Source organism: Rattus norvegicus, chromosome 5 (assembly GCF_036323735.1).
Source record: "Rattus norvegicus strain BN/NHsdMcwi chromosome 5, GRCr8, whole genome shotgun sequence".
Taxonomy (NCBI): Eukaryota; Metazoa; Chordata; class Mammalia; order Rodentia; family Muridae; genus Rattus; species Rattus norvegicus.
This window is the reverse complement of record NC_086023.1, coordinates 150,240,135-150,251,153: the sequence shown is the minus strand read 5'-3', so window position 1 is coordinate 150,251,153 and position 11,019 is coordinate 150,240,135. Positions and strand designations below refer to the sequence as shown.

The following is an 11,019-nucleotide window of genomic DNA, read 5'->3' as shown; positions in this document are numbered from 1 at the left end:
GGAGCACTGACTGCTCTTCCAGAGGTCCTAAATTCAATTCCCAGCAGCCACATGGTGGCTCACAACCATCTGTAATGTGATCAGATACCCTCTAATGGTGTGTCTGATGACAGACGCAGTGTACTTATAATAAATAAATAAATAAATAAATAAGTCTTTAAAAAAAAAAAAAAGGAGGCTGACCGAACTGAAATGCCTTCGATTTGATTAGACAACTTTAAAGCACACCTCAAAGATCGTATCATTTTGCTCCCAGTACTTATGTCTTTCTCTCGAAAGGTCGGGGACTCTCTAACACAACATCTTGCCACACAGATGCGGTTTCCACAGAGACCTGCAAAAGATTCCAGCGCTCACTGGTGAGTCCCTCCTCCAATCAAGCAAGCGCACGCCCTTCCGGGCAAGAGAGGTAAAGCCAGAGCAGCCATCCGCCAAGGATAACTTGGAACACTGGTAGCAGCCGAACGGGAAGTTCTGCTCAGACACGTGTCTAGCCACACGCTGGTGGGAACCTGCGGCGCGGCGCGGACAGACCTGGAGGAGCTTCAGCCGCCGTGGTGTGATCTCCAGAGGATGACGCTGCTCGGGTGGCTGATATTCCTGGCTTCCTGGGGAGTCGCAGGGGCTGAATTAGGTAGGGCTGCGGGAAATCCTGCTTGATCTTTGTTTCCTACTAGGAACTGGGGGGTGGGGTCTGGGCTGCCCCGGACGCTCAGGGAACGAGGCTGAAAAAGGAAAGTAATTTAAAGGTTAAAGTGCGGAGAGTTAGCCATTAAGGTGTTTGCGTGGTGTAGCTCGGGCGGTAGACCCAGTTCAAGGGCAGCCTAGGATACGTGAAACATTGTTCCATAAGCAGAACCACACCGAAAAGTCTCCTTGTGCCAGGGGATTTTAAGTGGGAGTAGCAGCCCGCCAGGGGCAGGACGCAGGCTTGCCAGAGGGACAGAGTTGGCTAAGGATCTAGTACAGGAAAGCCAGCCACTAAGAGGAAGCAGGTGGCCGGAAGGTTCCCGAACTAATCAGGACACTCTGGTTGAAGGCTCAGGTGTAGCTCTGTGGTACAGTGGTTGTTCAAATGAGTGGGTTCCATCTCCGGGACTCTAGCAAAGAAACATACAAAACGTTGCCACTGAGACTGACAACCGGAGGTCCAGTTCCCCAAACCCATATGGTGGAAAGAGAAAAATCTATTTCTGCAAATTGTCTTCTGTGGTGTCTGTCCACCCAATAGATACATGTAAAAAAGCCAAACCAAACCCCAAAAATCATAAAAACGAAAGCATTAGTTAAAAGCCCATCAAGGAAGAAATATTCCCTCAGCTGCGAGGGAACGATAATCCACTTATTTTTTATTTTTTAGATTTATTTATTATATATAAGTACACTGTCACTGTCTTCATGCACACCAGAAGAGGGCATCAGATCTCATTACAGATGGTTGTGAGCCACCATGTGGTTGTGGGATTTGAACTCAGGACCTCTGGAAGAGCAGACAGTGCTCTTAACCACTGAGCCATCTCTCCAGCCCCCGTTTTTTGTTTTTTGCTTATTTTTTTTAAAAGATATAGTAGTCCAAGGTGACCTTGAAGGCTTTTTTGAGACATAGTCTTACTGTGTAGCCCTGGCTAGCCTAGAACTTGCTATGTAGATCAATCTGGCTTTGTACTTAGAGATTCACCTGCTCTGTCAAGAGTTGGAATTGAAGGTGTGCGGCACGCCAGTCAAAAGTTATGCTTGCTTTTTGAATTACAGCTCAGAAAAGGAGGTAGGTGTCGTCCGAAAGATCTGCAAGCCACTGCTGAAGGAAGTTTATTGTTTTACATGCGTGTTTTGCCTACCTGTATGCACATGTGTGCCTGCTGCCCTGTGGGAGCCAGAAGAGGCCATCTGATGCTCTGGGACTGTGGCAGTTTAAAGGCAGTTAAGGGTGCTGGGGAATTGAACCTGGATCCTCTGTGAAAGCAGCCAGTGCTCTTAACCACTGAGCCATCTCTCCAGCCCCCGTGCACATGATTTTTTTTTTACAGAATACCTTCACAACAACTTAACTTGTGAAGTATTGTTATCTCCATTTTACCCAGACAAACTGAACTTGAGAGAGTAACTATCCCAGGGTTACACAGCTGCTGAGTCTGGCCTGAACCCAGGCTATCCAGCTGAGCCCTGTGTATACTGTGGTACTTGAGGGAGTAGCCCATTAGGGAAGTCGTTAACAGTCGTTGAGCATTTTCAGTGATCCTAGACATGGCATTAGGTTCTTGAAAAACCATCTCTTTAAAACTTACTTGAAAATGAAAAAAGAAAAGTCTTGATATAAAAAAAATTATGTATATATAATCAGCTGGGACTAAAAGCATGGGGCACCACTGCCCTGTTTACCTCAAGTCTTAGTTTATAGAGAAGGAATTACAGGTGAGGTACTTAAGTTTTTACTACGTTTGTTAATTTGGGATGTGTGTGTGCGCACACACTTGTGTCAGGGCGCACATGTAGAAGTCAAAAGACAACTTACAAAGCTCATTTCTCTCTGCCCACCGTGTACATCCCTAGGATTGAACACAGGTATTCAGGGTTGGCAGCAAGTGTCTACACGTTGGGCCGTCTTGTCTGCCCGGGACATCCTTTAGATCATTGCTGAGTGTCAACAGCAGAGGACTGAAGCTGGAGCAAGGGCACTTTGTAGTGTGACGACACATGGTGACGACAGATATGGAATCAGGGGCTAGAGTTGTGGAGGAACCTTGTGCAATGTTATCATCTTCCACAGTAGGAAACAGGCTAAGGGGAATGGAGGGGGAGGAAGGGGAAGGAAGGGGAAGGGAAGGGAGGGGAAGAGAGAGGAAGGGAGGGGAAAGAAGGGGAATGGAAGGGAAGGGAAGGGAAAGAGAGGAAGGGAAGGGAGGGGAAGGGAGGGGAAGGAGGTAAAGAGGTGAAGGAAGGGGAAGAGAAGGGAAGGGAGGGGAAGGGAGAGGAAGGGAGGGGAAAGAAGGGAAAGGGAAGGGAGAGGAAGAGAGGGGAAAGAAGGGAAAGTGAAGGGAGGGGAGGGGAAGGGAAGGAAGGAAAGGGGAAGGAAGGAAAGGGGAAGGGAGGGGAAGGAAGGAGAATGGAGGAGAAGGAAGGAGAAGGGAGGGGAAGGTCCACTTTCTGAGATAGTGTGGCCATGGCAATGGGTTCTAAGGCTGGTTAATATCTTAGTCCCCATTCCTACCCTTACTCCAGGCTTCTCGGGAGAGGACTTTTATCTGTATCCCTTTTCTCTGGGCATTCTCATGCTTGCTTTCCCAATGAGGAAACTGAGGCTCAGCTAGGGAAGTTCCTGGTTCAAATCACCACTGTCTGTGTGGATGAGCCTGACTTCCTAAGCAAAGGTATATGGTTTCCTCGATTCCAAAACAGCCCCCTGCCTCAGAGTCACTGAGGCCAGAGTCACTGGTGTGACATTTACCTTTGAAGACCTATGTGACCCTTTCATGATCTAAAAGTGGGGTGACAGCAGAGGGGGGTTTAAATGCGATTGTTAAGGGGCTGGAGAGCTTAACCACTCACATGGCAGCTCGCAACCATTGGTAAGTCCAGTTCAAGGGGAGCCGCTCTGTCTTTTGGTCTTGACAGCTTCCGGCAAGCATGTGGTGCTGATGAAGTCATGTACACACACATACTTGGAAGAATAAAGTAAACTAAAGTGTTAGGCATTTGTTAGGGAGGCCCTGCTTGTGCATGGTGAAATGCTAGGAAAGCTTAAGGGGAATCAGCAAGATGGCTGAGGGTAAATTTGTTTATTGTTAACCTGAACTGAGTCTGGACCCACATGGTGAACGGAGATAGCCAATTTCTGCAAGTTGTCCTGTGGCCTTTCCATATTTCCATATTCTCTGTCGTGTATACACACACACACACACACACACACACACACACACACACACACACACGTAAATAAGGGGCAGATGAAATGACCCTGGGTAAAAAGGTCTTTGTCTCTGATCCTGAGGACCAGGGTTCAATCCCGGGGATCCACATGGTGGAACGAGACTCCTGAAAGTTGTCCTTCGACCACCACCCATGTACTGTGGCACACACAAACACTGATATACAAAATAAACGAGTAATTAAGACAATTTGATGAAAGAATTAAACTGGCCTTGCCTTTTGTAATCCCAACACTTGGCTCTGGTGGGCGGGATCAAGATAGCAATGGTGGCCGGGTGTGGTGGTGCAGGCCTTTGATCTCAGCACTCAGGGTACAGAGGCAGGCGGATTTCTGAGTTTTACAGAGTGAGTTCCAGGTCAGCCAGGGCTACACAGTGAGACCCTGTCTCAAAATAACAAACAATTAACCTATCCCACATTATTTATGGCTTCAATGAATTTTTAAATATTGTTTTTGAAATGAAATTTTAGTTTTGATAGAGTAGTTTCTATTTTCTTTTTTAGGTCATAGATGTTTTACTTGACCCTGGGCTCTGGGTCTATGATCAATAATGAATAAAGGAGTTTGGGGCACTGTGGGTCGACAGGAGGAGGACCAGGAGCTGAGCTGAACTGAGCCAAACAAACTTTCTTTTTCAGAGCAGGCTGGCCTTGAACTCACAGAGATCTGCCTGCCTCTGCCTCCTGAGTGCAGGGATTAAAGGTGTGAGCCATCACTTCCCAACTTTTTCTGTTTTTCTTTTTGTTTCTTTTTAAAATATTTATTCTATTTTTCTTTTAAAAATTATACTTGGGCTGGAGAGGTGGCTCAGTGGTTAAGAACACTGTCCTTCCAGAGGTCCTGAGTTCAAATCCCAGCAACCACATAGTGGCTCACAACCATCTGTGATGGGATCTGATGCCCTCTTCTGGCGTGTCTGAAGACAGAGACAGTATACCCACATACTTGAAATAAATAAGTCTTTAAGGAAATTATACTTATTATTTGTACATGTGTGTACACATATGTGCCATGGCATGCCTGTGGCTGTCAGGGGACCATTTTTGGGTCCTAGAGATTGGTCTCCAGGTCTTCAGGCTTGGTGGCAAGTGCCTCACCTGCTCTGTCATTTTACTGGTCTAAACTTTCAGAATGAACGTGGGATGGCTGGGTCTGTAGGCCCAACCAGAATAAGACAAAATCAGTCTTTCTGTTGTCCTCCTTCAAATATGCCTCATTACAAGCAGAGGACTGTCCCAAGGAGACATGCTGGGTGGGCAGGACTTGTCCTTTCTGTAGTGAGAGGAAGGCTGTCAGACCCCCTCAAAGGCTGGGTACGAAGTAACTGACTCTTCCCGACTTGCTGCGTTTATCCTACCTCCACCTCCAGACGCTGTTTTCACATCTGAGCTGCTTAGCAGAGACAGACTGGAGAAAAGCCACCCTTGTCCATGCTGCAAGTGAGCGATAAATCTAGAATTCCTACCTACTGAGGCTTGTGCTCTCAGCTTCTCACCGAACTCGATGCCAAGTTTGCTTGTACCCATAACACTTAATTAATAATATTAGTGAGCCACAATGACTCACAAGTAGTAGCCAAGCTTGGTTTATTTTTTTTTTTTTAATTTTTTTTTTTTTTTATTTATATGAGTACAGTGTAGCTGTCTTCAGACACACCAGAAGAGGGAATCAGATCTCATTACAGATGGTTGTGAGCCACCATGTGGTTGCTGGGAATTGAACTCAGGACCTTTGGAAGAGCAGTCAGTGCTCTTAACCGCTGAGCCATCTCTCCAGCCCTTATTTTTTTTTTTTTTTTTTTTGTTGGTTTGAGACAGGGCCTTGGAATGTGGCCCGGCTAGCCTGGAAATCAGTATGTAGACCAGGCTGGCCTCCAGTTGTGTGTGGTCTTTCTTAGTCTCCTGAGTGCTAGGATTACAGGTGTTGGCCACTGCGTAACATGTGGCTTTCCTTTTTAACAGCTCAAGTGAACGGTTTGTTCCTATTCAAACAGTGTAAGTCTGTATAAACCATCTGAATCCTAACAAGATCGTTGACCTGAGGCCTCTGCTCTTGCTTTTTTAAGATTTCATTAATTACAGGGCTGGAGGGATGGCTCAGGGGTTAAGAGCACTGACTTCCAGAGGTCCTGGGTCCAAATCCCAGCAACCACATGGTGGCTCCCAACCATCTGTAATGGGATCTGATGTGTGTCTGAAGGCAGCTACAGTGTAAAATACGTAATTAAAAAGAAAAATCCTTACTTCAGGGAGGTGGCGTTGGTGCAGGCCTTTAGTCCTAGCATTCAGGAGGCAGAAGCAGACAGATCTCTGAGTTCAAGGCCAGCCTGGGCTACAGAGTGAGTTCCAGGACAGTCAGAGCTCCACAGGAAAGCCCTGTTTTAAAACCCTACCCATCCCCTAACCCCCTCAAAAAAAAAAAAAAAAAAAAAAAAGAATCTTTATTTCATCTGCTTAGTGATAGCACACACCTTTTGTACCAGCTACTTGGAAGACTGAATGGGGGACAATCACCCCATCTGAGCAGATTTTTCTCAAAACAAGGCAGTGGGGAGAGGGCTAGTTTGGTTTACAGCAACACACACACACACACACCCTGGTCAGAAGTGCTGGGGCCGCTGGGTGTAGTTTCATTTTTACTACTTACTGACAACTGGCCTGGCCTTACCACTGGCCAGGACTTTGTGGAATGAAGAAATGTTCACTGTGGCCGATAGCAGAGAGACGAAGTGGTTGGTGCTTGTGGTTAACTGAGAAAGATCCCCCTTGAGGCCAGACAGTAGTCTCTGTCCGGGTCCTCCGAGGACACCAGACAGAAGTTGGTATCATCTTGCTGCATTAGGCTGGCCAGCTTGGCCTAAAACATGGCCACCGGCATGAGGCAGCAGATGCCCAGGCACTTGGAAGGTACACTGGCCCATCCACCTGTTGATTAGAATGGGGCACCTAATTCCTTTACCCTGGCTTAGGGTTTTGCTCCTGTAGGAATTATTTCAAATACATTAGGGGTTGAAATCTGTATGGAAAGGTTAAATCCCCTCCCGTTATAAACAAAAATTTCATTTGGGTAAGAAAAATCAAAAATGTAGGCTCACGCTGTCAACTGAGACACCCGTCTAAGACAGTGGGGTACTGAGCTCACTAGACAGCTATCTCCCTAGGGAGTCTGAACCATAGGACCCAGACCACTGGCCACAGGATCGCAGGCCTGGTGACCTCTGAACTTTGCTTCCTCATCAGGAAAATGGGCATAGTAATCCAAACCTTCCTCTGTAAGACGCCTTAATCAGTCATTCAGACCTTAGTGTAAGCAAGTTTTAGGTTCTTTCCCCAAATCAGGCACAGGTCAGGAGAGACAGGCAAGGTCTTTTTTTGTTGTTGTTGTTGTTTCCTCTCGAGCTCTTTGGAGCACCTGGAGAGGTTTAGGAATGGGAGGAGGTAGAGCCTGTTTTGGTTTCACATTCATGTTCTGGTCCCAGCCTCAGGCTCAGCTTCCTGTGGGGAAGGATGCAGGCTGTTCGTTTTGAGTTGGAGGAGGTGGAGGAAGAAATTACATCAGTGGTGGAGGGTGAGGTCATCCCCAGGTTTCTCCCTATGTCGGCCCAGAACACAGGATCAAGAGCAGAGGCTAGACCTACTTTCAGTATGCAGTCATCGAGAGCTGGGCGTGGTGGTGCGTTCCCGTAGTCGTCCTAGCGCTTGGGAGACTGACGTGGGAGGATCTTGGGTTCTAAGTTAGCTCTGTCTCAGAGACAGAGACAGAGAGAGACAGAGAGAGAGGAGAGAGACAGGGAGAGACAGAGAGACAGAGACAGAGAGACAGAGAGAGTCAGAGACAGAGTCTCGCTATGCAGCTCCATGCTCCACCTTGCCGGCTTCTATTTCCTTTCTCTGTGTTACACCAGATTCCTTTGGTTTAGAGCAAAAATCCTGTCAACGACTGCTACAAACACGCCTCCCACAGTACATGCTGAAGTCCCAAATTTGTATCTCGGTGAGCACACCCACATGAGGCACGCCATCCACCAGACAGTCCATCCTCCTCTGCTCTGACCCCCTCTCATTTCCACACATACTCCCCAGGGGTTCAAGGTCTCCCAACTCTTGCTCGCTTCGGCAGCACATATACTAACATTGGAACGACACAGAGAAGATTAGCATGGCCCCTGCGCAAGGACGGCACGCAAATTTGTGAAGCGTTTCCATATTAAAGAAAAAAAGAAAAAAAAAGTCTCCCAACTCACTTGTGCATAAGCCTTCTCCCTCGGGCCAGGTTTTGTTTTGTTTTGTTTTTTCCTTATCTCTCACCGAGGTATGCAGGGTCTGGATCTAGTGATAGAGAAAGACTCTGAGAGACTGAGCTCGCCCAAGGCCATACAGTTTCTAGGTGGATCCAGCGTGAGTGTTTCTCGCCTTAACTTGCAAACCAGCCCCCTGCTCAGCCCTTGGAGGGTCACATGGCCCCATCCCTCATGCAGCTGCTGTGGGTGCAGGGATGGGCAATGGTAAGAACCTGGACAAAAAGTCACCAGCTGGGCAGAGCCTCGCTGTAGAACGTTGTCTTGAAACCTGGTGTCCAGAGGAGCCTGTGTTTATCTCAGGGCTTCTTCCTCATCCAGCATTGAGGGAGGTTCTCTTTTCCCACAGGGAGGTTCTGGCACATCTCCGACCTCCATCTGGACCCCAACTACACAGTATCCAAAGACCCCCTCCGGGTGTGCCCGTCAGCCGGCTCCCAGCCCGTGCTAAATGCAGGCCCCTGGGGTGACTACCTCTGCGATTCTCCTTGGGCCCTTATCAACTCTTCCATCTATGCCATGAAGGAGATCGAACCAAAGCCAGACTTCATTTTCTGGACAGGGTAAGAGCAGTCGTATTTCACATTCGAGCCGGGCGGGGCCCCTTACCTCCTCTGTCTCCTAATCCTCCTCTCAGGTGAACATCCAGGCTTTCGAGAATGTGGCCAATCAGCCTGTCGCTTGCTCAGTCCTGGGGTAGATACTGGGGAGCTGAGATGGCGGAGACAGGGACTGGCCTTCAAAGGGCTTTCAGGCTTCCAGAGGATCCAGGTCAGCCTGGTGACCCTAACTTTCCAGCCAGCAGAGAGCCGCCTGTGTGTGTGTGTGTTGGGGGGGGGGGGTGGGAATTGCACACGGCACCTGACCCACATGGCAGGATGGGAAAGGACTTCCTACAGGATGTGGCGACCCAGGTGTGAGGACAGTTCCAGGTGCCCCCCCTGCCAGTTTTAGTGGACGATTCTAGGAGCTGGGATGAAACTCATGATGTTCTTAACTGCCCACTCACTATGAAGTGGGAGTGACCACGCCATGGGCCCTGTGCAGAAGGAGAGGGAAGGCTGACCTCCTTAGGAGTGTGGCAATGTCTCAGGAGGACCTGGACAATCCTCTGTTTCTTTGTTTCGGTGGCAGGTGCTGGGGGGTGGGGTGCTGTTTCAAGAAAGGGTCTCTCTACATAGCCCTGGCTGTCCTGGAACTCTATGGACCAGGCTGGCCTTGAACTCAGAGATCCTCTACCGCTGGAGTGCTGGTACTAAAGTCGTGTGCCATCACCACCCGGCCAGTCCTCAGTTTCTCGGGCCCAGTAATCAATAAACTCCATCGAGGGGCCTTGCTTGTGGGGAAGGGCTCTGACACCTCTGAGGAAGGACCCTTAACAACTGTGTAACACTTTGAAATATACACTCTGGGAGAGACACTAGAAATCTTCCCCAGGTGCAGCATTTTTCGAGAAGTCTCTGGCAGCTTGCAGGACTGACCGGCACTGGACAAGATGACATCTAGGGTTCTTTATAGCTCTGTTTGTTATAAAGCTCTCGGAGGAGCTACAGTTTCTTAGGTGATAACGTGTGGAAATCAGATGTCTTGTTTTTATTTAGCGTGTATGACTCTAAGGTTACATACCCATTCTCCATTTTACAGATGAGCCCGTAGCAGCCCAGACAGGCTACCGACCACCCAGGGACTCACAGCCATTGAAATGGGAGAAAGTGGGGCTGGGGATTTAGCTCAGTGGTAGAGCGCTTACCTAGGAAGCGCAAGGCCCTGGGTTCGGTCCCCAGCTCCGAAAAAAAGGACCAAAAAAAAAAAAAAAAAAAAAAAAAAAGGGAGAAAGTGGGTTTTAATTCTGTCCTGCCTGGCTGCATTGTGGCTTGTTTTTCCTTGTCACTCACTGTCATTTCTTTCTCCTGCGCCCGTCCCAACTGTCTCACTGATGTTTTACAGGGATGACACACCACACGTCCCCAATGAGAGGCTGGGGGAGGGAGCTGTGCTGTCGATGGTGGACCGTCTGACCAACCTCATCAAGGAGGTCTTTCCAGGTAGGACTCTGTCTGATTGCCAGTGCTCCCTGACCCCTCTAGGGGGACCTAGAGCAGCATTAGCAGAACTGGGATACAGGACCTTCTCGGACAACAATGGCTGCCTCCAGGTTTCAAATGCTTGATAGCATCCGTTCCTTACTTACACAGTTCCCCCAGTTCACTGGCCTGTGAAAACACAGGCGGCCACTAAAGAGTTGCTTGGCATTTCTGTGTCTTACACTCTTCTGCCAGACTTACATCTCACAGTGTATACAGTTACACACAGGTGTCCCTGGGCAAGCCCCACTCAGGCTGACACAGGACCTTCCATCCTGCCCTGCCGCTAGTGCTGGTATCTGCTGTCCTCCCACCATCCCGCTGCCAGGCATCTGGGAGACGTGGCTTGCCAGCCAAAGTGCTGTTGCCCAGTGCTTTCTAAGTGTTTCAAGCAAGGCAGAGTGGGCAGGGAATGGGAGTGTGTGAGCCACCCTAAGGACCAAGACAGGGAGAAGAGGGTCTGTGTGCCCCAACTATTGGCCCTTGAAGGTGGCTTTAAATGCTCCATGCAAAACACAAGGTCCCAGGGGCTCAATCAGGCCCACAGGCTGCCAACTGGGAACCTGAGATAGGGCTTATCAGTATCCACCCCATCTCCCTCTGTTCCTTCTAAAGGTCATAGTCATGGGCTCCTGGGACCCACATACAGAATCATGGTGCTAAAAATAATCAACAGCGGGGTTGGGGATTTAGCTCAGTGGTAGAGCGCT

The 11,019-nt window shown here is 48.8% G+C and overlaps 1 protein-coding gene and 1 non-coding gene across 2 annotated transcripts in view; both read left to right on the top strand.

Moving 5' to 3' along the window:
• Positions 1-465: 465 nt before the first annotated feature.
• Positions 466-11,019, top strand: part of Smpdl3b (sphingomyelin phosphodiesterase, acid-like 3B) — a 22,082-nt gene continuing 11,528 nt past the window's right edge. Inside the window, exons 1-3 of the mRNA NM_001025737.1 lie at positions 466-634; positions 8,575-8,788; positions 10,173-10,270. Of these exons, the coding sequence (NP_001020908.1) occupies positions 574-634; positions 8,575-8,788; positions 10,173-10,270 (373 nt within the window). The 5' untranslated portion in view covers positions 466-573. The remainder of the gene's footprint in view (positions 635-8,574; positions 8,789-10,172; positions 10,271-11,019) is intronic.
• Positions 8,032-8,138, top strand: LOC120103193 (U6 spliceosomal RNA). Its single transcript, XR_005505288.1, has one exon. It is a non-coding gene; the product is annotated as a U6 spliceosomal RNA (small nuclear RNA).